This window comes from Electrophorus electricus, chromosome 5 (genome assembly GCF_013358815.1).
Source record: "Electrophorus electricus isolate fEleEle1 chromosome 5, fEleEle1.pri, whole genome shotgun sequence".
Lineage (NCBI taxonomy): Eukaryota > Metazoa > Chordata > Actinopteri > Gymnotiformes > Gymnotidae > Electrophorus > Electrophorus electricus.
The window spans coordinates 9,150,390-9,174,168 of record NC_049539.1 but is presented as its reverse complement, the minus strand read 5'-3'; the positions used below and the strand labels follow the sequence as shown (position 1 = coordinate 9,174,168).

The 23,779-nt window shown below is 49.5% G+C and overlaps 2 protein-coding genes across 4 annotated transcripts; one reads left to right on the top strand and one right to left on the bottom strand.

The window, feature by feature from the left end:
* Positions 1 to 6: 6 nt before the first annotated feature.
* On the bottom strand, positions 7 to 4,465 carry LOC113576118. Of its 2 annotated transcripts, XM_035526350.1 has the most exons (8): positions 4,205 to 4,465; positions 3,913 to 3,935; positions 3,456 to 3,749; positions 3,340 to 3,360; positions 2,993 to 3,244; positions 2,334 to 2,444; positions 1,999 to 2,235; positions 7 to 1,902 (listed from the first exon to the last, which is right to left on the bottom strand). In XM_035526350.1, exons 2-8 carry the CDS (start codon positions 3,926 to 3,928, stop codon positions 539 to 541), a joined length of 2,295 nt encoding a protein of 764 aa, XP_035382243.1. In that variant the 5' UTR covers positions 3,929 to 3,935; positions 4,205 to 4,465; the 3' UTR covers positions 7 to 538. The 2 variants fall into 2 exon arrangements, with proteins under 2 accessions (XP_035382243.1, XP_026863848.2); XM_027008047.2 differs by having other exon boundaries at positions 3,913 to 4,465.
* On the top strand, positions 3,761 to 18,118 carry LOC113576125 (cilia- and flagella-associated protein 44). 2 transcript variants are annotated; one of them, XM_035526349.1, is made up of 34 exons: positions 3,761 to 3,801; positions 4,484 to 4,592; positions 5,195 to 5,302; positions 5,405 to 5,576; positions 5,879 to 6,041; positions 6,248 to 6,350; positions 6,654 to 6,870; positions 6,987 to 7,101; positions 7,210 to 7,374; positions 7,532 to 7,687; positions 7,997 to 8,044; positions 8,525 to 8,624; positions 9,248 to 9,342; positions 9,432 to 9,641; positions 9,801 to 9,911; positions 10,166 to 10,318; positions 10,535 to 10,777; positions 11,024 to 11,166; positions 11,279 to 11,614; positions 11,812 to 11,974; positions 12,125 to 12,255; positions 12,379 to 12,587; positions 12,806 to 12,968; positions 13,043 to 13,220; positions 13,697 to 14,167; positions 14,528 to 14,731; positions 15,370 to 15,565; positions 15,738 to 15,848; positions 15,968 to 16,098; positions 16,248 to 16,364; positions 16,472 to 16,673; positions 16,812 to 16,972; positions 17,383 to 17,517; positions 17,662 to 18,118. In XM_035526349.1, exons 2-34 carry the CDS (start codon positions 4,568 to 4,570, stop codon positions 17,914 to 17,916), a joined length of 5,490 nt encoding a protein of 1,829 aa, XP_035382242.1. In that variant the 5' UTR covers positions 3,761 to 3,801; positions 4,484 to 4,567; the 3' UTR covers positions 17,917 to 18,118. The 2 variants fall into 2 exon arrangements, with proteins under 2 accessions (XP_035382242.1, XP_026863865.2); XM_027008064.2 differs by having other exon boundaries at positions 12,803 to 12,968.
* Positions 18,119 to 23,779: the final 5,661 nt, after the last annotated feature.

Here is a 23,779-nt window from a genome sequence, read left to right as displayed (position 1 = left end):
TCTCTCTTTTTTTTTTTGAGGGCAGCATTCTATTATGAATCGCTAATGTTCAATGCAAATGAGAACATACTTGTATATTAAAAAAACAACAGTAAAATACTCTGGTACTTTGGCAATCCGCGTTTACGAATGAGGAAATGTTTTAACAAGGTGCCATTTTCTGTTCCGTTTTTATAACTTTTGCCCTTTGGCTACCCTTCCTGAGACATTAAGTGCATTGAAATGTGTCAGCATTATTCATGGTAACTGGACATACACTACAGATCCAGCAGGCAGAGGAGACGGAAAAACACTAGATGATTAAAATTTTACATGAACTTGAGTGAGCAGAAGTCATCTGCACTATATGTAGATAGTTTAAGAGGATTTGGTGCATTTGAAACGGTGCAAGTTTTCAGGATGACCTGCAATGTAGCGCTTATAAGACAGTGATTATCCTTTGGAGTCGAGTTTGCCCGATTGCCCACAGTTTGCCTGTTGTTAGTGTGGCATCTTGTCAAGCTCCACTTAAAGTGAACGTCACAACGAGAAGACAGTTTCAGAGTACCTCACAGCCTCCAAGTGGTGTGGCCCACAGTCTTCCACCCCTGCAGCTAAACCTGACCTTACACAGTGGCTCTGAGCTTGTGACCCTGAAGCAGCAGCCCTCCTCCTGGAGCTTGGCAGAATGTCTCTGTACAACATCTGCCAGTTCTTCCCGCCACCTGCTCCCTCCTCCCTCTCTCACCCACATTTTGTCATCTTCCTCTCCTAAAATATCCACCGCTAACCAACGAACCGCCCGTGAGCCCTCCTCCCTGAGGTGACACGCCAGCACGCAGCATGGCTCTCGAACCTCCAAACGCCCTTTGCCCGCCTCGTAGCGCAGGCAGCGCAGCTGCACCAGGAAAGAAGTTGCCTCAGACGTTTTGAAACTGAAGTCCTCCTCTACTCCATTGTCTATGGCGACTGGCCCCCTGGTGCTGAGCACCGAGAGCAGGCGTGGCTGTGAGGGACCAAGCATCCGAACGGATTCCGGATACAGGTGGAAGCTGTGGTGCTCGCCTGGCTGCAGGTGGTACTGCAGGCTGAACAGGGTCTCCTGGTGCAGTTGTGCGAGAGGGCCCAGGCCCAGGCCCAGCTGTGCAGAACTGAACTCTGCCAGAGACAGCAAGCGGTACCGAACGCCTGCGTCGAAGGCCTGCGAGTTAAAGGCGGGTCGGGAGAGCAAGAGGCGAATGCACTTGGTGACTTGAGCAACGGGGGCGTTCGTGAGTTCACCAGTGCCCACTTCTGACTCGACCTTATCAAGCAGTTGGGCCACACAAATGCACACATCCCGGTACTGTGGAGCGTAAGGCGTCTCATCCTGGCGTGATGAGGCAGGAACCATACTGCTCAGGGCTTTCCGGATAATCCGAGCCGACAGGCCCTGGAAGGAGGTGACCCTGTGGAGCCTGCTGGGCCTACAGGAATACACACCCTCCGCTGGCGCCGACAGCCGCAGGTCGTGTTGCAAAGGATGTAGGTCCCTCAGTATCTGGGCAAGAACCCTCACGCTCTGCAACAGGTTTTCCTGCCCTCCCTCCGTCCAGCACTGCTCCGCCTCCTGCAGGAGCGCTGCCTCTATCCACTCACAGCCCCGCAGCTGCCGTAGCATCCCAGCCAGGCTGTCGCTGGGCTTCAGCTCCGGTTCCTCCAGGGCCTCGGCCAGGCAGTCCCCCACAAGGAAGCTGAAAACGGCCCACACCATGCACTGGTCCCTGCAATCCCCAACATGCAGCCGCTCTGGGCCGTGCAGGTGATCCTGATCGTGCAGGGGGTCCCAGGAGTGGAGGTGACTGTGGCTTCCTCTTCGGAGCAGAGCTTCAGCCTCCTGTAGCAGCTTCAGAGACAAGCAGCCCCTCTCAGAGAGCTGCACCCCTGGAGATCACAGGAAATTACCATTCCATTTGTCTCTATGCAGACAATAAAATAACTTCTCTCTTAAAAACCATCGAGGTGCAATTGTCCACATACTTTTGATGTCAAGCTCTGCTACTCGGCTGAGGAGCCGTTCCACATCCTCCGTCTTCTCCATGAAGAGGGACACTAGAGCTTCCAGCTGGGGCATGTCCTCTATGCTCACACCCTCCAAGAGGCACTCTCTGACATCCCGACGGGGCAGGCCCAGCGCCACACCCAGCTCGCAGACATTCAGCCGGGCGTTGGTGTCCACAGACACACCTAGCCGAGTGCTCACCTGCTGCAGCACACCTGAGAGCAGTGTCACAGTCACCATCCAGCAAACAGCTGCATCCAGTTGCAGTCGCGTACATGTCTGCAGATGAGGGTTCGGATAGATGAGCACTCACTTGACTGAGGCAGCAGGCCTCCTTCTTGGTCTCTTGTCTCTTCTACACCCATGGCAATATTGCTGACCTCATAGTCGTTGCTGAGGGACAGATCCTTCACCAAATTACTGACTGTGGAAAATAAAACAGATGACAAGGTTTAAAAGAGAAAAAAGAAAAAAAAATTGTGCTAGGTCTTTGTGGTTGGTGCATGTAATTTCAGAGTGTTTTTCTTACAAAGGTCGGGCTTGGTAAGAAGGTCTGTACTGTTTTTATATTAGAAAAAAAAGTGATTACAATGTATTGCATTTTAGCTTTGCAGAGTTGGATAACAACCATCTCTGTTATTTGCTTGCTGATTCCACCAGTTTTTATATTCAACACCGATCTATATTTATGCACATGTAAATGTTAACCTGACACAGTCAAGATCTGACCAAACAGTTATAAACCCTATGCTAAGCAAGGGGCCAGTCAGGATGGGACTTGAGTATGACAGTCATTCTTACAAGTCAGAATGACAAATGCCACTCAGTGAACTACACCTCTATGTGCTACACTTTAACATAAATCATGCCCCTTGCACTTTTGAGAGCAAAGCATGTGAGACATGCTACTTGCCTTGCCATGGCAACTAATCCTGTATATGAAGCTTAATCTAATAACACAGTACTCCCTACCATTCATATCCTCAGCCAACTGCTGGTCTTCACTGTATAGAGCTGTGTAGAAGTTCCTGCAGGCAGTCTCCCCTTTAGTCAGACAGGTGGCCAGTAGGATCTGGGCCTGCTGAGTAGGTGTGGGTGACGCCTGGATCCGTTCCAGGTCAAATTGGGTGAGGGTGCTGCTGGAGAACAGGGCCAGGGAGACAGGCAGCACAGATGAACCCAGACGGCTGCACAGGGCAGAGAAGTCGGCCTGCAGCTGCCGCTCTGAAAGGAGCGAGATCATGCATTCACACAGCTGGACAGACACCTGAATGTACTCATGCAGACGACATTTGGGGTTGAAGCAAATTTCGACATACCTGTGGGTCCTCGTGGAATATCTGTTAAATAAGAAAACAAAGCGAGAATTTTTTTTTTAACTTTAGTTACTTTAGCTTAAGTGGCAGAAAAATTAAGAGAGGAAGTGGGGCGATACCTGAATGGGCAGACAGCCACGGGCGTAGACGAGGATAGTGCTGCTTGCATTCCTTCAGGCACTGCAGGAAGCGTGTAGCCTCACTCTCATCCATCTGACCATGAACGATCTCCAGCAGTTTGCGGGCACTGTTTTGTGGAGTCTTCTCAGCCTTTATCTCCTGGTAGTTATCCTGAGATAGAATGCCAACAGCCAGAGCAGAGTCCAGCAGCGGGGCCAAGTTGTACAGAGATGGCACCAGGAGCTTCTGCGATGCTAGCAGATGAGCCTTCACCGTTTGCCTTATTCCTATATCTGGCGTTGGACAACAGACGAGTTTCGAGTGACATCAGTATGTGCGTGAAAGGTTAGTGGTTGCTTGGCTGACTGCTTACTTTTCAAGGACCGAACACCCGGACATTTTCAAATAATAAGCAACGCTCCATATTTGCACAGCAGTGACTCAAAGTGCACCCACCTAAATCAAGAGACATCTCTGGCCTGGATTCCATCGTAGGACATCCAGGACATGTGTGCAGAATTAAAAAAAGGCTTAAAACAGAATGTCAAATTTACGGTTTACTCATAAACGGTCAGTAAAGATAATCTAACAAGCTAGCTAGATAACAGACTTGCTAAAATAAAAACTGGCAGAAAAAGAGGAAAACAGAAACAGTGAGGAAGCAGACTCGATTAAGATGACACATTTGGCTAGACTATTCTGTTATAGGTTAGCAGTCAGAAACTGAAGTGTATATTTGGCTGCGTACACTTTCAAAAACGGAAAGTCCACTTCCTCCCAAGTTAGAAGTAGCTAGCTGTTAGCTAACCTAGCTAAGATAGCTATCCCTATCTAGGTTACATTAAAAGAAACAGGTTTGGCCCCATTAAAAGCCGAATTACGAGGCCACCATTTGCTGTGCTATCAGCACTCGCTAACTAACCGATGAAACCCTGACACATAATTGCTGTAACGAAGTTAGTCGCATTTAATTCTCCAGGCAAAAGCTCCCCTGTCACTAACTAAAATGATTTCTGACAAATTACAGTTCCCACAATACATTGCGAGCACGAGAACCCACCCAGAGGTTGCTAAGGCAACATGCCAAACGAACAAGGACTCTTCGGAGGACATGACTGAGGAGGTGGCCTTACAAGGTAGCGTTTAAAACTAGATGAAAGTGGTGCAGTCTAAATCCTCAGCCGAGAGGGTTTTATAGTCTTCTTGACCTGCCTCTACCATACATTTTCTAGCAGAATATAGATAGATGAACTTGCTTATTAACCTGGTAGTTAATTGTCGAGCTGGGTCATTCAACATCTGGCGTCTCTACTCTGAAAATACTGACACCGAGCCAAAATGTGGATGCGGCCTTGCCATATCGATTAACTATACTAGCTAACTACCATATATGTTAATAGATTTTGCTAGGTTATTATAAGTTATATGTATTATATTTGTTTATGATTGACATTTGTTGGTTATCTATGTCACTGATAACAGTACAGTAACGTAAATGCCATACATTTACCTGACGCTTTTATCCAAAGCGACTTACAATTATGAGTGAGTACAACTTGAGGGTTAAAGGCCTTGTTCAGGGGCCCCAACAGTGACAACTTGGCAGTGGTGGTGCTTGAACGGGCACCCTTCCAATTACAAGTCAAGTACCTTAACCACTGAGCTACCACTGCCCATAGATTCATCTCCCTTGGTCTCATAAACATTTATCTTAAATGTCTTTAATTCTTTGATCCAGATTATCCGCCTGAACGGCCGGATGCTCTCGATCAGTCAAGAGATGAGCAGGGTACCGATCCCCAGACAGCCCGCACAGCAAAATTGGGGGCTAACGAGCCACCAGCGAGTGAGTCCGCAGTGGGCTTCCCTTCACTGTGACTCAGACTCCGTCTAAGGCTTGCTAAATACAGACCTTGAGTGTACCGGACTTCAACTGTTTTTGTTTTAGATGTAGAGGTCTCTTGCGGCGTTGAAATAAATGAAGCCCGTGCAGGTGAGGACGATGAGGATAAGAAGAGGAGAACAACTGCCGAGCATCTGCATTACGACTATGAAGAACTCTGTTCGAAAGCGTTTACTACTGCAGACTCCAACATCCCTCCGAATCTGCTGCAGCTCTCGTATCCTAGAAGCTCTGGTCTGCTTCAGAGGGATTTTAACTGTGCGCAGGACTGTTTGTACCAAGTTTAAGATGATATTCTCAAAACAAAATAAACAAAAAAAATATCGTTGTTTCCTCATAGTAACAATACTCCACTAAATGATCACACATATGACATTATTCAATGACTACCGTTAACTGAGTTGGACTAGGTTCATGCACACGCTATGCAAATACTGTCCTCATGTGGTGACTGCGACAATTACACTGTCGTGTCACCGACCTCACGCTTCAGTCACAGTTGCCATAACAACAAGCCAGGTATTCGTTCGGCTACGACTGCAAGCGTCGGGCCAACCTGCAGCTGCTGGATGAGAGCACGCTGGCCTTCATGGCGGGGAACGTGCTGGTTCTCCTGGACGTTCGCACCAAAGAGCAGCGCTACGTCCGCAGCTGTAGCGGAGGCGGCATCGGCGCGATTATGGTACTATCTGTCGCTCATAACAGGCCTGGGATCAGTAACGAATGGGTCATTAAAAAAAAGATAATAACACATCAAGAAGACACTCTGCGTGCTATCACGTGTGTATTTATTTGTTGGCGTTTGTGCTAAAGTGTCTTAGTTACTCCAAGTCTGACACTGGTGTTAGACTAGGTTTTGAAGCAGTCTCTTTATGCCTCTATTTTAAGACTCATCCCACTAAGAGATACCTTGCCGTGGCGGAGAAGGGCGAGCTGCCCAACATCATTATTTATGAGTACCCTTCACTGCGCCCCTACCGACTCCTCAGAGGTACTGCACTTTCACATGCCTTTATTCATATGGGACAACATAAGAAGAAAAACAGATCAGGGCGGTTGTATATGTTATTTTTGATGACATTTGTCTCATACCCACAGTAAAAACACACACTCTCTAATATTCACTGGGTTTCCAACAGAATTATGGACTACAGATTTCTTATGTGTTGACTCTCAACTTGCCTAACTCTTGAACTAATAAGAGATGCTTCTTTATCACACTATGCACTTTTCCCTAAGTGTAATGATAACACACCTGCACTGAACTGAACCTGTGTGTTTATGTATTCATCAGGAGGCACAGGTCAAGCATACAGCTTTGTGAATTTCAACCGTGAGGGCACCTTGCTGGCAAGCGTTGGTAGTGCGCCCGACTACATGTTGACCCTCTGGGACTGGAGAGAGGAGCAGGTAATGTTGCGCTGCAAAGCCTTCTCCCAGGACGTCTACCGTGTCACCTTCTCCCCAGACAATCCAGGGCAGCTCACCACCTCAGGCTCCGGACACATCAAGTTAGTGTGTGCTCATTCAAGTGGGCTAAGATGCTTCTACATTTGCTAGTTCCAGTATTGGTATGCTGAGTGGGTTTTTGTTTCCTGGGATGGTTCGGATTCTGTTTTATGGGTAGGTTCTGGAAGATGGCGAACACCTTTACAGGCCTGAAGCTGCAAGGCATGCTGGGAAAGTTTGGGAAGACAGCTCTGACAGATATTGAGGGATATGTTGAGCTTCCTGATGGCAAGGTGTGGTTTTGTCTGCTACCAGTGTGCTTCCTGCACACATATATACTGATTAATGTCTTTATTAGCTGCATTCCCTTGTTTCTGTCACATTTTCTGTCTCTCTTTTAGGTGGTGTCGGGCTCAGAGTGGGGCAATATGCTTCTGTGGGACGGGGGCTTGATAAAGGTCGAGATTTGTCGGAAAGAGGGCCGCACTTGTCACGCTGGGACCATCCAGCAGTTTGCCCTGGACGAGGGGGAGCTGATGACCATAGGCACAGACGGAGCAGTCCGGGCGAGTAGCCTGCGTAGAAAGCGATATGCGAAAATCACATCCACCAGCCATTACATGCCAAAATAAGTCATGATTCACAGAGTTTCAGAATGATTCAACGGCGTGTCTCTGCCTTTATTCCTTTCTCGCCGCCTGCCTTATGTCACCCTTGCTGCAGTGTTGGGACTTCGAGACCATCGACGCAGCAGACTGTGTGGATGACAGCGGCCTGTTTGAGCTCGAGCCCATGAACGAGGTGATGATCGGCCGTGGCGTGAGCCTGTCCTCCATGGTGAAGAGCTCCGTGCCCGACTCCACCTTCTGGTTTGCCCAGGTGAGAGCACCTGAGATCATCTCTGGAATTTAGGAAAACAGAGCTTCGGTATCACCAAAACCTTATTGTCACAACGAGCTTGACAGAGCTGATCACACACAAACTGATATTAAAAATGCGCATAAATGTGTGCATTGATTATGTAGAGATTCATGGTATGAAAATGTCATTTGACAGCTCCGTGTATCACTCTGCTAAGCCTGAGTGCTACACCAGTGTTACAGTGTTTCATGGCCTAGGGTGGGTCAGGCTTTGTGCGTGAGGCTCACTTTTGGAACAGCCACCATCTATTTGTTTGTAATGCCGTAGGATTCTAACGGAGGGATCTGGAAGCTGGACCTGTCATTCTCCAATCTCGTAAGTTTCACAAGGCCTTCCAGTGATGTTCTTTAGCAGCCATCATATATGTGTGTTCTGTAGTCATATCGCTGGAGACTATAGCCCATCTATAGCACACGTCTGTGCTAGCCGTAGCCGTCCTCCAGCTCGTCATCAGTGGTCGCTGTTCGTCGGATGTTTTTGGGTGGCTGGGCAGCTCTCGGCCCCGCAGTGACACTGACCTGTGGAAACGCTCCCAGCGAACCTGCTGGGGCTGATGCCCTATCATTGTCACACCAGTGCCACTGCCACGTCAAGAGTGGATCACCACGCATGCAACATCCAGCCAGCTGTGGGCCTGTGCCCACTGACCAGCGTTAAACAGCATGGAAAAACTGTGTGTGGCAACAGTATAAATATATATGCTTCATAATGCAAGTGTAGGTGTACTGTATTAGGGATAAAGTGGGTGGTGAGGGAGTGTTGGTGTGTTTATGTGTGTGTCTGGGCCTATTGCAGACCCACGACCCGGAGTGTCTTTTCTCGTTCCACGCCGGGGCGATTGAGGGCATGGATGTTTCTGGTAGCAGTCACCTGATGGCCACCACCGCGTTGGACTGTGAGACCCAGGATGCATGCACATATTAGCACATACAAGAGCATTACCATTCAGGACAGCTCCCTGTCACTTAGGGATTTAACTGTACATTGTTCCCATTAAAATGTTGGTACAGGATATGTATTGTGTCACATTAGTTTTGCATCAAATCAAGTCTACTTGGATTACAAATGCAGGTCATGTATTTTTCGATATTTTAGGATGTGTATGAAGTAAGTTTGAACTTGGCTTTTTCATTAATACGATACTGTAAAGTCTGTACTGAAGGGGCAATAAGTCATTTTTACCTCCATAAAGTAGCAAACTATATTCATGAAAGTGGTTATTTGTTTTTTCATTTTTTCTTTCACGTGCAGCTCACAAGAATCAAGTGGCTTTGTAGTTCCAGAATGAACCAGTTTATGCTCCATAGAGCGAGTCGCGCCCATGGAGGCAGCCATGTTTCAAATAGATTTAGTACAGCATCTCTGATACGTCCAGGCCACTAGGTGTCATTATAATGGCTGTTTTGTAGTTTGAAAAAAAACCAAAACGATTTATTGGTCCTTTAAGATCACTGTTGTATGGTAAGGTTGGGAGCAAAATGAATTAAGACGTAAAGACGCATTATCTTTCTCTAACAGGTTCAGTCAGGATCTTTGACTACCTCTCTAACAAGGAGCTCACAACCATCCGATTCAAACAGGGTGGGACGTCTCTCACCTGGGCCCCCCATGCGGTGTGCATGCGTGTTCCTCTCTTTCTTTATTTTTAAATGGAACAGAGTGGTCTGTATGATGTATGCTGTGACTGCACCCTCTCTCACAGGTGAACAGTGGTGAGGGTCTTCTGGCGGTGGGCTTTGACGATGGCGTGGTGCGTCTGTTGGAGCTGTACAATCCTCAGAGGCTCCGCGTAGTTGCCGGAATTAGTCGCTCCGGTGACGCCGAGCTCCGCCTCAAGCAAGCCTTCAAGCCCCACAATGCACCTGTGACCGCCATCTCCTATGAACGGGACGGAGAGATGATGGCTACCGGGGTAGGGGCTGTGGGCGAGGTTTTTATGTGTGTGGGTTTGTATTAGAAATCACGTGACATCTCGCCAGACATGTATCTCTGTCCCTCCCTCTCTCACTCTGTCTCTCTCTTTCTCACTGTCTGTATCTCTCTCTCCCTGTCTCTCTGCCTCTCTCTGCAGAGTGTGGACTGCACTGTGTTCTTTTTTGCAGTAGGGGGCAGGTATGAGCCTATCGGCTTTATCTCTGTGCCAGGACCAGTGCAGGGTCTACAGTGGGCTCCTCACTCTCATGTGAGTCTGTGCATGACGTATGTGTGTGTGTGTGTGTGTCTGTGAACAAGTCAGGCACACTGAAATAACATGTTTGGTGGTTGTTGTTGCTGTTGTTGTTGATGATATGTTGTCTTTGTTTACTTTAATGAAATGCCTTGGTTTGTTGTTTAGAAAATATGACACATGCAAATTATAAGTGCATATGTGTGTGTGTGTGTGTGTGTGTGTGTGTGTGTGTGTGTGTGTGTGTGTGTGTGTGTGTGTTATTAAAGGAGAGAAACAGTCTGCTGGTTGCATGTCAGACTGGTCATGTCGTAGAGGTTGAGGCTCCTGGACTAGGCGGTGTGAGTGTGGGTAGCTCGTACCTTCTGCAGAACCTTCCCATCAGACACTTCTGCTTCCACAGCATCAGGTCACGTATTGAGGTCAGTCGGTGATCAGCTGGCTTGTGTTGGGAGATTGGTTTAAAGTAAAAGGCTTTGTTTCTTAACATGTCTCTGCTCCTGAATAAACTGGGTTATGGGACTAGAGTTGCCTTTCAGCTGGGCAGCTCTGCGTGTGACATGCAGTGGGTATATTGTATTTACAAAGCCATGTGGTGTAATAGTTATAGTAGCGTGTGTGTGTGTTTTCTTCCACAGAGGGATGCGGAGATAGCACGCAGGCAGGTGGTGAAGGAGAAGAGAAAAAAGGAGCGTGAGGAGAGGCTGCGGAAGGTGAAGGAAGCAAGCCGAGAGCCCACGGAGGAGGAGCTACAGGAGGAGGAGCTACAGGAGGAGGAGGCGGGGAAGGAGGCGGAGCTACCGCCCATCTACATCCCCAGCCCCCCCAGCCCTCTCTTCTGCATGTTTTACTCAGAGCCTGGAGCCTTCTGGCTCTCAATGGTACACACAAGTGCAATCACTCACACTCACACACACACACACACACACACACACTCACACTCACACTCACACTCACACACACACTCACACACACACACTGTTTCTTGCTTTTGCTTTGGTTCATGCTTCCTTCCTTTCTTCATTCCGTTTTTTCTTTCTTTCTTTCTTTCTTTCTTTCTTTCTTTCTTTCTTTCTTTCTTTCTTTCTTTCTTTCTTTCTTTCTTTCGCTCTCTTGCTCTCTCTCAGGGAGGCTATGACTCAGGCTACCTGTACCACTGTAAGTTCTCAGAGCAGCAGGGTGTGGACCCTGCAGACAGGAGAGACGAGCCTTTCTCCTTCCTCCCCATCCAGGGCACGGATCGCAACCCCATCCTCTCCACCTGCTTCAGGTAAGCCCCCCACCCCCCTGCGCTTCACCTCCGCTCGGACCTCCACACGGGCGTCTGTCCACCTGTGCCTGCTCACACCCGCCCGCCCCGCCCCGCCCCCTCTCATTCTCAGCCCCGCCAGGAGACTGCTGCTGTGCGGCATGCAGGACGGCAGCGTCCGGGCATACCCCGTGGACGCGGCCAATGCGGCCCCTGGCGCCATGCAGGCGTACTGGGCCCTGAACCTCCATGACGGGCAGGGCGGCGCCGTGCGGCAGCTTCGCTCCAGCCATGACGGCCGCTTCGTGTTGAGCGCAGGCGCCGACGGCAACATCTTCTCGCTGAGCGTGGTGACCGAGGAGGAGCTGGAGGATGCCCTGCGCAGAGGGCGGGCCGCGGTGCCGTCACCATGCCCCAGTCTGGAGGCGGAACCATTGGCCCTTGATATAGAGGATCCCACTGCATACAGGTGTGTGTGTATGTGTGTGTGTGTGTGTGTATGTGTGTGTGTGTGTGAGAGAGAGAGAGGATCAACAGTTGGAGGAGGTAAGAGAATAAGATACTGAAAGGAGTTAGAAAGGAGCTTTTTGTAGTCATGTGGTTATGTGCGATGGTATGTGTATTGTGCCTGTGCGTGTGTGTGTGTGTGTGTGTGTGTGTATGCAGTATAGAGACAGCTAAGCAGAGGCTGGAGCTGGACCGTCTGCTCCGGGAGGCGGAACTGAGAAGGCAGGACCGCCGCAAGCAGCTGGCCGAGCTCCGCAAACGCTTCCAGGCCCTGCTGCAGCTCAACCAGAGTCTGCCGGCACACGCCCGCCTGCAGCCCACGGTACTCACCTCTCACCTCTCACCTCTCACCTCTCTTACTTATCAGTGTACACAACAGTTCTGCGCTGCTGGGCTCTGTGTCATAGCCCTGAGACCAGCCAGGGATATGTATATATATGTGTGTGTGGGTGTGTCTGTGTGGGTGGCCTAGGAGTTTGAGCTGGACAGCTGTTTCCGGGAGGAGGCAGACAGGAGGACGGCGGAGCGAGTGAGAGAGGTGAGGAGGGAGCTTGCCTGGGAGGAGGAGAGGCACCGCATCGGCCTCCAAAAAATGCAGCGCAGGTGCTTCCCTCCCGCTCCTTACATCAGTTTGCTTAACAATGGCATGGGGTTCTGTCCCCGTTCAGTCCCTTGAACTTGTCATTCTCTCTCTCTCTCTCTCTCTCTCTCGCTCTTGCCCTGTAGGTTTTGGGACTCGGTGGTGTGTGACACTGTGACAGTTGCAGCTTTTAGCAGTGATCATAAGCTGAGCACCTACAGGCTGCTGGCCCTGTCCAGCATGGTGCAGGAGCTGAGTGAGCGCGGGCCAGACACACAGGCAGGGGGCCCCAGCACTGAGGAACAGCAGGCCGCCACGGCTGGACAGAAAGACGTCAACGATAAAACCATCAAAGGTCAGAGGCCAAGGGGCACTGGGTGTGTGTGGTTGCTGTGTATAATGCTAATCTGACAGAGAGATAAAATATGGTACTTGGTTAAGATGGATTGCCAAATTGTATGCATGTTTATAATATATGTATAATATATGTATGTGAATGTATATGTGTGTGTGTCTGCGTGTATATGTGTTATTGTGGCCGTGTATCGTGTGCGTGTTGTGTTCTTTCAGCAGAGCCAACGGATGTAGCCGCAGTGCTGGTGTTGGAGAGACGTTACCCGCAGGCTGGAGGCAGCAAGCTGGCTGGCAGGCAGGCGGAGAAACTACGCAAGGCAGCCGAGAAGGCGGAGAAAGCGCGCACCAAGATCGAGAAGAGGAGGATGGAGTGGGCGGAGCTGTGAGTCTGGCCCCTGTGCATGTGTGTGCGTGTGTGCGTGTATACACACAGAGACCAATGCTCTCCTTTCTCAGCTATGCTGCAAAACCCAGCAAGGACTCAGAGGACCCAGAGGATGTGCGAGCAATCCAATTGGCTGCCGAGTACCTCGGTGACTTCAAACTCAAAACAGCAAAGGACTTCACGGTACCGGAGCACCTGAGGATAAACGTGGAGAAGAAGAAAGCCCAGCTGCTTACCCTGGACCGGCAGGTCAGCAGCAGGGGAACAGACACTAACGCGCTGATGTCAGTGCTGTCGTGGCAAAAAGCAGTTATTTCTCTTAGCTCATAGAAACGAGAAGAGAAATTTTAAACTTTCAGCTGATAACATTTATTTATTCATGGTTTAACTGCTTCTTAAATGTATATATATTTCTGTGTATAAAGTTTGATCAGGATAATTAACCATGACCCCACTTTCAACACTTTACCATTTGTTTTTGTGAGCTATGAGTGAGAAATAATGAATATATTATTACAACATATCTATGATGACTCCAGAGTTTACATCCACAGGGTCCATCAGAGGAAGCTGACAGCAGGAAATGATGAGGGCAATCAAAGACCATTTCCTGGTCCATGTATGCTGATTTATGCACAGTGGAGGTCTACCAGTTAAATAATGTGTGTTCGTGTGTGTGTGTGTGTGTTTGTGTGTGTGTGTGTGTGTGTGTGTGTGTTCTGCAGATCTATCAGAAGAAAAGTGAAATGAATGCGCGTGTGCTGGCTCTGCGGGACTCTAAAGTGGAGCTCATCTCTCAGCTCCGCCTCCTCTCCCACCAGCTGCAGGCGCTGCAGGGTCGCCTGCCCCCGGAGAAGCGCCGCCCGCCGCCTGCGGTCCCTACCATGGCACCCGAGGAGATGCCAGAGCGGAGGCTGCGCTACACCCGCACCACCCTCCAGCGCTACGCCGCCCTGCGGGCTGAGGCTGCCCGCGACGCCCTCTCCCTGCAGCAGGAGGAGCCCTGGGATGTGCTAGAGCTGCTCTGGCAGGAGATCGAGGAGGAGGAGGAGCGAGTGGCGAAGGAAGACGTGAGTCCACGGGACCATGGCGAGCCAGGCACACGCACGGCGGGGCAGCTGACCGAGCTGGAGCAGGAGGTGCTGGAGGTGGAGGAGATCCGGAACCTCTACCTGCAGGACGTACTGCTTAAGCAGGTGTGTGTGTGTGTGTGTGTGTGTGTATTTGCAATGCAGTGTGTGTGTCTGTATGTGAGTCCAACAAGCAAGAAAATGTGTGTTCAGATATGTTTCTGAAATTCCATTTTGCACTTTTACACTGTAATGGTTAACATCACGTGGGATTTTTTTAAGCGGCGTAAGGATCATTTAAACTGTGATTTTCCTCCAAGCCTCTGTGTCCATCTCCTGTCCCCACCCACTGTCCTCTCTGTCCCTCCCTGTCAGTTCAGTTCAGTTCAGTTCAGCAAGTCTCTATTCTACGGCACGACTCTATTCAGTTACGGTTTTGTCAAAGTGTCATTCCCCCCCCTTTCCCGCGCTCTCTCTCCTGTGGAGATGGAGGAGGGCATGTGTCGCTTCGATGCGGAGCTGCGCATCCTGCGGGCGGAGAAGGTGGGGCTGGACGTTCAGATGAAGATGGCCGACTTGCGGCACGTCACGCTGCTGGAGGAGCTGCTGCTCCTCAACGACTTTCAAAAGAGGGAGACCACACTGCAGGACAGGCTCACTGCCCGTGGGCAGGAGGAGAAGGAGCTCAGGGTGAGGGCTGTGTGTGTGTGTGTGTGTGTGTGTGTGTGTGTGTGTGTGTGTGTGTGTGTGTGTGTGTGTGTGCGTGCGTGCGTGCGTGCGTGCGTGCGTGCGTGCGTGCGTGCGTGCGTGTGTGTGTGCGTGCGTGCGTGTGTGTGCGTGTTTGCACATGTGTGCTACCATAAAGATATTATTTCATAATATCTTTGATTACTATTTTGTCTTTAAATGTGTGGAAAGTTATTTTTAAGAGTACTTGAAGTGTATTTGACCTAAGAGTATTTTAAAAGTATCTTACCTAAACTGTTTTTTTTATACACTGATAGCTGTCAGGCTATCACTGAGAAAAAACAAAACAAAACCTTTTTGGACAAGCTCAGTAATCAGCAAGTAAACATTTCAACAAGCTCTGGCTGTGTTAACCAATCAGGAAACTTCTCCACAAGGAAATGGGTGGAGTGCTACCGTGTGTGTGGTTGAAGGAACCTTCCGATGGAGGCTGCAGTTCTGAATGGAGGGCACTGGGTCTTCCCCTGCCCACGTCCAGGGGAAGTTAGCAAGAACTGAGAGTGTTGCATACAGCAGCTTTAAACAGCTCCTTCCATTTGTGTGCTCATTTTTTCATGTGTGTGTGTGTGTGTGTGCTGTAGTTAAAGATGGAGGAGCTTAAGCAGCAGTTGGAGCTGAAGAAGAGAGAAATAGCCAGACTGCAGGAGAGAGAGAAGGCCATAGCCACCTCCTTCCAGGCCTCACTTGGGGAGAACAATAAGTTTGCAGACTTCCTTACACGGGTCTTCAAGAAGAAGAGCAAACGTGTGAAGAAGAAAGACAAGATTGGCACTGATGGTGAGACTGTGTGTGTGTGTGTGGTGGGGTGAGACTGTATGTGTGTGGTGGGGTGAGATTGTGGGTGTGTGTGTGGTGGGGTGAGACTGTGTGTGTGGTGAGGTGAGATTGTGGGTGTCTGTGGTTTTTGTGTATTTGTGCTTATTTGCACATTGTCTATTGATATAAGTAGAAGAGGACAGTGATGAAGACTCTGAGGAAGAGTCAGACTGGGATGATGATGAGGAAGATGAAGGGTCAGAGGGTGGTGCAGATGCTCTTAATGACAGTGTGTGCCCCCCAAGTAAGTTTACATGAGATAATAACAGGCCAAATACTAGCCCCATCAGTATTGGCATCCCTAAAATGTATATACAGTCAAGAGTAGCATGTTTGTGTGTATGTGTGTGTGTGTGTCTTAAGACTGTGACCCAGAGCTCTTTGAGAACACACTGGTGTTGCGGGAACATCGGCTGGATGTGGAGGAGCTGCTGGCAGAGGAGAAGAAGAACGCAGACGCCCTGAAGAAAGAGAAGGACTCACTGGCCAAGAAAGTGAGAAAACCACTCCTCTCCTTTCTTCTCCTCTCGTCTCCTCTCTGTCTCTTCCTCCCTCCTCTTCTCTACACGTCAGTTCCATTTATTATAGTCAGAGAAGTAGAGAACTAAACAGTGTGTGTGTGTGTGTGTGTTTGCACTGTCAGGAGAAGATAGTACAGAGCAGTCTAAAGGCAGCAGAGGGTGATCTGGAGCTCTTCAACCGAGAGAAGCAGCAGAAATTTAATGAGCTTGATGTGGTTGTGCCACTGAGACTGCACCAGGTAGGTGTGTGTGTGTGTGTGTGTGTGTGTGTGTCAGTATGACGGAACTCTCTGGATTGTTAGTATGCACTTGCAGCTCTTCCTCTTCCTGCTATCTCCTCTGTCAGATCGAGTTTGTGAGTGAGGGCGCCCTCCACGCTAAGCTGGACTCTGCCCTGGTGCTGAACGCCTCAGCTCTGGGCCGCCTGCATCAGCGCATCAGGGAGCTGCAGCAGGAGAAGCACCAGCAGGGGGAGCTCTACAGGCAGGCCCGGCAGCGACATGCCCAGCTCAGCCTAGACCGCAGGGGCATGGAGGCCAGGATCCATGGTCAGGCACCGAGTCTGGGGGTGGGAGGAGCAGCGTACCTTAAGTAGCTCCCATTGAACTGAAGGTTTTAAGGATCTGTTTTGTTTGTGTGTGTGTGTGTGTGTGTGTGTGTGTGTGTGTGTGTGTGTGTGTGCGCAGAGTTGGAGGTGCGCTGTGAGCAGATGATGATGATGAAGTTTGGGAAGCTGGTGGACGTGGAGGCAGTACAGACTCTGTCAGGCAGCAGGATGCTGGAGGAGATGAGGCAGGAGGGCAGAATACGAGAGGCAGAGTACACACAGGAGCTCCGTGTCTGGCAGGTACACACACACACACACACTCACAAAAACACGTACACACATAAACACACAAATACACACACAGGCATACACACACACACACACACACACACACACATATACTCACACACATACTCACAGACACACACACACACACACACACACACACACACAAATGCAGGCACACACACACACACACACACATTGTGTCATATATATGGACAGACTCGCTAACACAGCTGTTTTGGCCTGAAACATGGATAAATAGGACAAGGGTGTTATCATCCTTGGCCTTCAATATAGAATTAGATACCTTAACAAGGTGTGTATGTGCGTGCATGTGTGCATGTAAGCACATGCATGAAGGTGTGTGTGTGTGTGTGTGTGTGTGTGTGTGTTTGCTGTATTAAAACTGCATGTGTGTTTTTCAGGAGAAAGTGGTAGTAGCCAGGCAGGCATTAACTGAGGTGACCAGAGAGCACACAGAACGCCTGAAGGCCCTGAACAGCCTGCTGAGACAGCAGAAAGAACTGGAGGAGAAACTCAATGCACGACACAGGAAGATGGTAGCGTGTGTGTGTGTGTGTGTGTGTGTGTGTATGTGTGTGAGATAGATAGATAGATAGATCGATCGATCATGTGTCTCTGTCCCAATGCTCATAAGTGAGCCCCCGTGTGTGTGCGTGTGTGTTTGTGTGGGTGGAAACTAGGGCACACAGTTCCAAGGCCATCGGCAGGCTGAGGAAGAGGAGCGGCAAAGGCTCCAGCAGCTGATCCAGAGTCAGATGGGGGAGATGGAATCGCTGCGGCAGGAGATCAGAGTCCTGTCCCGCAAAGGTGGCCCAGTCCTGCCCCCCGCCCAGCCCTGCTCAGCCCCCGTTGCAGTAATGTCTGCCAGACACCGTGGCCACACGACTTACGGCCACACCGCCAGCACTAACCACGGGGTGGAGAAGACCGTTTAGCGCAGACCTGGGCGCACATATGAGGGAAATCTTTGCTCATTATCCTACAACCTTGTCATTCCTGCAGGTGCACACGCCTGCTACCTTGAACCCCAATGGGAAGTTATACACGCTTGTTTTCCACATGTGATGTTTCTCAGTGACGGCTCAAAGGCAGCATGCAGGTAAAAAATAAACTGCTTTTGGTGTCAGGTTTACGGTCCCTCTGTTTCTGGGTTCCCTCTCTGTCTGCGTCCAGTCCACTTACTCTGGCAGGACGGGTCCCGCCCTCCTCTGGCGTCGTTTTCTCCGTCCGCTGCTCCTCTCTGCTGCCGAGGCCGCTGTCTTTTGCATGCCAGACACCCGCCCGGTTCGCTGAAGACCAGGCAGCGCGTCCTCCCGCTCCGCTCCCCTGCTGCGGGAGCTCCCTGCGTCCCCCCGGGCCCGCACCGCAGGGCCGTGGGGCGATCAAACGAGGCAAATATCACCCGGTAATAACCGTGCGCTTTCAGAGAGTGGCTGGGAATCGCGTCAGAAGATGCCAGGTTAGGGGTCGTCACGGAAACGTGGCAGGAGTGGGGCGGGGCTCTTTGTGTGCGGAGCGGCTGAGTGGTGGAGAGGGTGAATAGGGGATTAACCCCGCCCCAGTGCTTCTCAATGCAGCCCCCTGCTGTGAGCCAAGAGCCCATTCCCATCCGCTGGCCTTCATTTAAGCCATTCAAGAGTCAATAGACAGCGTAACCCTCCTCCCTCCCCCCAGCACGCACACACTCACGCGCACACACACACACACACACATACATATACACACGCACACACACACACATATACACACGCACACACACATGCACACACGAACATTAACACGAACAATTAAAATACCCATGACCAGCCCAGACCATGACCATATCAGCTCCGAGATTATGAGTACTTTCAGTTTGTTTCTGCCGTGTAAGTCCTTTTAAGGCCACTTGCTGCTGACAGTGTGTATGGCCTCTTTATTCACTCAGAAATCGATTGCATTATTTCTCACGTCTGCTCATACACTCTCCTCACCCAGAAAAAGCATTAATTCCTTTGCTCACACACACACACACACACACACACACACACACACACACACACACACACTGTTATCCTGGCCCTCCTCCCTAACGCACACTCTCATTCACACGGACTTAAACACATAGTCATTGACTGGCGTGCTCATTGAAACACACTGAGGAGGTCTCATTATGAGGGCGGGTGCAGCCTGGGCTTTTCTTAACACGTTTAAAAAGTGCTCCCACTTCACCTTCCTGAAGGGCCATATCGCCAGACCTCTCAAACACACACGTGCGCGCACACACACACACACACACACACACTCAATTACTCCACCACTTGATAGTATAGATAGCCTTAGTGGGCAGAGTAGCATAGCAGGACCTGTGCAGTAAGGTGTGGTCACTGTCGTGAGTGGACAGTGGACAGTGAACTAATTAAAGCACTCAGAGCTGTGCTGGCCTTTTGCTCTCAGCTTTCTGTCTATGTAGTTATGATAAAATCCAGTAATAACATTTCAATTTGTAGAGAGTTGCTTCTCAGATCTTTTTTTCCCCTAAATTGTTTTAAAAAATGAGGTTTTGACATAACCTCAAAACGTTTCACTTTCCCTCCATTTTTCTCTGAAGTGGAAGTTTCAGGGTAGACGTGGCAGTTAGAGAAAGTGTCCAGCAGGGGGCTGGTATCACTGTGCGTGTCACCTTACCCGGAGCCATCCAGTTGTTTGAGTGGGAGCACAGCTTGCCCCAGGCCCTGTGCTTTGCCCATAACCATCCACTGCGCAGGGTGTTATAGTTTATTTTCTCTTTTTGCACTGATGCTTGCAGGTTTGTTTTAATCTTGTTTGGTGTGATTTAGGCACTGGATGGGTGAAGAACTTTGAAACCGTGTCATTTATTGGACAGAGGCCATGCTACATGTGGTGTTATCATGCTGTTCCTGATCCTTAACTCTGCTATTTAGCGTTGTTTACATAGTGCAGGGTTTTTTAAGATGAGGTTTTGTGTATATTTGCACTCAGAAATGATTCATTGGACATACCCTTGCACGAACATCCAGGAAATTGCAGTTATCACTGAGGAAAAAAGTCTCTGTACATCTCTGTAAGAACATCATGTATGTCTACTTGCATGTGTTTTATCACACGTGTGTATTTATGTGTGTGTGTGAGGGAGGGAGAGAGAGAGAGAGAGTGACAGACAGAGACAGTGCGAGTTTCTGCTGTATTTGTGCAGTGCTATGATCTGAAGCAGGCTGTTGCTTGCTGTGAAAATATTATTGCAAGTGTTTATTATTACTGCAGTGTGAAACAGTGGGACTGTTGTATGTGGTGTCGGCTAGTATGAGTGGGTGTAGACCAGGAGTGTGCGCGTGTGTATGTGTGTGTGAGAGAGAGAGAGTTTGGGGGAGTTTTGCTCTCGCCCTTCTGTTCCCACAGGCCACCTCCCAGCCTGCTGCATTGCACTGTGGGTAATTGGAGGGCCTATTGGAGTTGATTAGTTCCGGCTGAATCTCAGATAGAATTCTGACAGGCTGGAGAAATGAGTGCACAGTGTGTCACCCCCCACCCCCCATCCCCTGCCATGTCGCACGCACAATAGAGGCAGCATGACGAGAGCTTTAGAAAACACTCCATACTCCTCTCACATGCCATAACTACATCACAGCATTCAAAAGAGCTTTCTTGTCAAGTGCTTTGTGAAGTGCTCTCCTCGAGCCAACAGAAGCGGGTAGGCAACAGAGTCATATCATATCATTCACAGCTAAGGAACTTTTTTTCCTGTCCCTGTATGAGATCTGCAGTATGAGACATGATTTAAAAGCTTAATGTATGAACTATTTCGCCTCATATGCTGGACACTCAAACAAATAAAGAAACCTAAGATATTGCATGTTTACAGCATATTGGTATCCGACACTTATAAAATTCTGCATCAGAGTAGGATACTACTTGGTAATAATAATAACAATGATAATAATTATGGTACTTAAAAAAAAAAAAAGGCCCATTCACATATTGAAATAAATTAAATTGTGCTTAAAAGGAATTGTGGAAATTAAAATGTAAAAAATCAAAACAAAAAATACAAAATTTCTTAGATTAAAAAAATACTATGTAAAAATAGATAAATAATGCGCTAGTAATTTATTTTTAATATCATAAAAATGATGAGATAAAGATAAATATAAACTACCTATTTCACTGGTGATTAGTTATTATTATTGATGTTAGTTGAACTGTAATATACCAATAAATTCTAGTAAGTTTATTGTGTATTTCTGTAAGCATCAAATCCCCACACAACTCCAGCACTAAGCTAGAACATAACCTCCTGTGGCGCAACTCCCCCCCCCAAAAATCAACACAACACTGTAAAATCACGCTGAGAAGCACAGCCACATGCAACCACAGCGCTCAGTCCTTCGTTCAAGCACAGCACAACCCAGCACCCAGCACTCTGCCTGCGAGCCCCATCAACACCTCCCTGCCTCATTTTTCTTCACCTCATCGCTCTGTCTTGCCCCTCCCTCTGTTCTCCTGCCCCCCTTTCCTCCCCTCTCCACACATAATTGATTAAGAGCCATTTCCATAAATCAATTTGGGACGGACATCAGTCAGTTGTGAAAGGGGTTAGCCCCCCTCTGGCCGCACAGTATTAATCTAACCCAGCAGGCTCTTCCACTCTCCAAACCGTGGCACTTACACACACACGCGCACACACACACACACACACACACACACACGCACGCACACACACACACACACACACACACACGCACACACACGTACACACACGTATATACACATGTATACACACACACACACACACACACACACGCACGCACACACACACACACACACACACACACACACGTACACACACGTATATACACATGTATACACACACACGCACGCACACGCACGCACGCACACACACACACACACACACACGTACATACACATGTATACACACACACGCACGCACACACGCACACGCACGCACGCACACACACACACACACACACACTCACACACACACACTCACACACACGCACGCACACACACTCACACACACACACTCACACACACGCACGCACACACACACACACACACACACACACACGCACGCACACACACACACACACACATATACTCTCACACACACACACACACACACACACTCACACTCACACACACACACTCACACACACGCACGCACACACACACACACACACACACGCACGCACGCACACACACACACACACACATATACTCTCACACACACACACACACACACACTCACACACACACACTCACACACACACACACACACACACGCACACACGCACACACACACACACACACACATCATGGTCCCAAACTCAGAGGAACTGCCTCTCATCCTGAATACGAGGCGAGAAAGAGTGGGACACAGAGAAAGCAAGGGAGAAGGGAGCTCCAGGCGTGTGAAATTGAGGGCTTAGTCTGACTCTGGAGACCCGGGGCCGCTGCCACAGAGAAGCAGCCAGGGCCCCGGCGTCGTCAGCCGGACGAGCACGCCAAGCGGCAGGACGTGGAGCAGGGCCTTGGCGGCTGGATTCACACCAACTTGGCCTCGGTGAAATAAGTGCCGTCTTGCGCCACACAGAAGAGCGTTTGGCTGGAGCCGCAGGCCTTTCCACAACAGCGCTGGACTCAGGCAGGGGCAGCGAACCCGGAAGCCAGCCCTGCTCTGCATTTGGCTTTTCAATCATTTACACTTCAGTCCTTTTTTTCTTCTCCTCTGCATCACTCCATGCTTTCATCTCACCTGCCTTGTCACCTTTATCTTAACCCCGCCTCCCCTCAGATCACTCAGCCCCCCCGCATCGCGGAGTGATCCCTTTTCTTCTCTTTTCTTCTTTCCAGTGCTCCTTTAGCCCTTTTTGTCTTTTAGGTCTCCCTTTCTCAATCTTTCATTCTTTCTTTCTTTTTCTTTCTCTCTTTCACCCTCTCTGTACCCCCCCCCCCCCCACTGCAGGGTGCTCCTTCTGAAGGAGAAAGCTGTGTGGTGTTTAAAAACAGTTTGTCTTGATGAATACCACGGAGGCGGGTCACAGCTGAAGCCAATTGCAAACCCTTCCTGCCTGCAGGGCTCTAGGCTCTGGGGTCACCGAGGGTCACGTTGGCCCCATCACACCGGCAGGCTCACGGCCGACAATCCGATCCCCTGACACACACATGCACATGCGCTCACTCAGGGCACATCTGGTTTCATTCGGCCCCAAAGGCTTGTCTCCCCACAGGCCCAGCAGGTATGGTCTAGAGTTGGTGAGGTAGACGCACGTACGCCTTCCTCCCCCACACACGCCACGCTGTCAAATCCTGGGTGAAGGTGTGTGAGACCTGAGCACACGCGTACACTGGCTCAAGCTGGGGATCAGGGGTGGGGGTTCTTCCTCCTGCTCCTCTTCCTCATGGGTGTGGGTGGAGCAGGTGAGACAGAGATGAAAAGCCGATTCGGTGCTTTGAAGACGGTGCCAACGAAACCGTGAAACAGGCGTGCTTTAACGATTGTGTCTAACGAGTTGCAGCGTTCGGGTGCACACTCATCGATTCCCATATGTGCTCACTCGCCACCATGGAAGCAAATAACACCTTACAGACAGCCTCTCAGACAGCAGCCTCACATGACGGCAACATGCCTGTTTGGAATCAGCGTACATGCGGCAAATATTCTCATTTACTCAGGCCTATATGTGTGGACATTTTTTGGAATAGATGTGAGCTTCTTAAGTGGTGTGCATGCTCATTCTGGATGTGCAATTACTCATCAACACTGTTTAACCTACAGGTACC

What these genes read in the sequence shown, in the direction of transcription:
- LOC113576118 (XM_027008047.2), bottom strand. Translation starts at nt 3,946, where the DNA reads ATGGAATCCAGGCCAGAGATGTCTCTTGATTTAG. An exon ending in GTGGCTGTCTGCCCATTCAG is followed by an intron (nt 3,361 to 3,455) that starts GTATCGCCCCAC and finishes CTTATTTAACAG; the next exon opens with ATATTCCACGAGGACCCACA. An exon ending in AGGCCTGCTGCCTCAGTCAA is followed by an intron (nt 2,236 to 2,333) that starts GTGAGTGCTCAT and finishes CACTGCTCTCAG; the next exon opens with GTGTGCTGCAGCAGGTGAGC.
- LOC113576125 (XM_027008064.2), top strand. Translation starts at nt 4,568, where the DNA reads ATGACTGAGGAGGTGGCCTTACAAG. An exon ending in GCACAGACGGAGCAGTCCGG is followed by an intron (nt 7,375 to 7,531) that starts GCGAGTAGCCTG and finishes CCCTTGCTGCAG; the next exon opens with TGTTGGGACTTCGAGACCAT. An exon ending in AGGACGTACTGCTTAAGCAG is followed by an intron (nt 14,168 to 14,527) that starts GTGTGTGTGTGT and finishes TCTCCTGTGGAG; the next exon opens with ATGGAGGAGGGCATGTGTCG.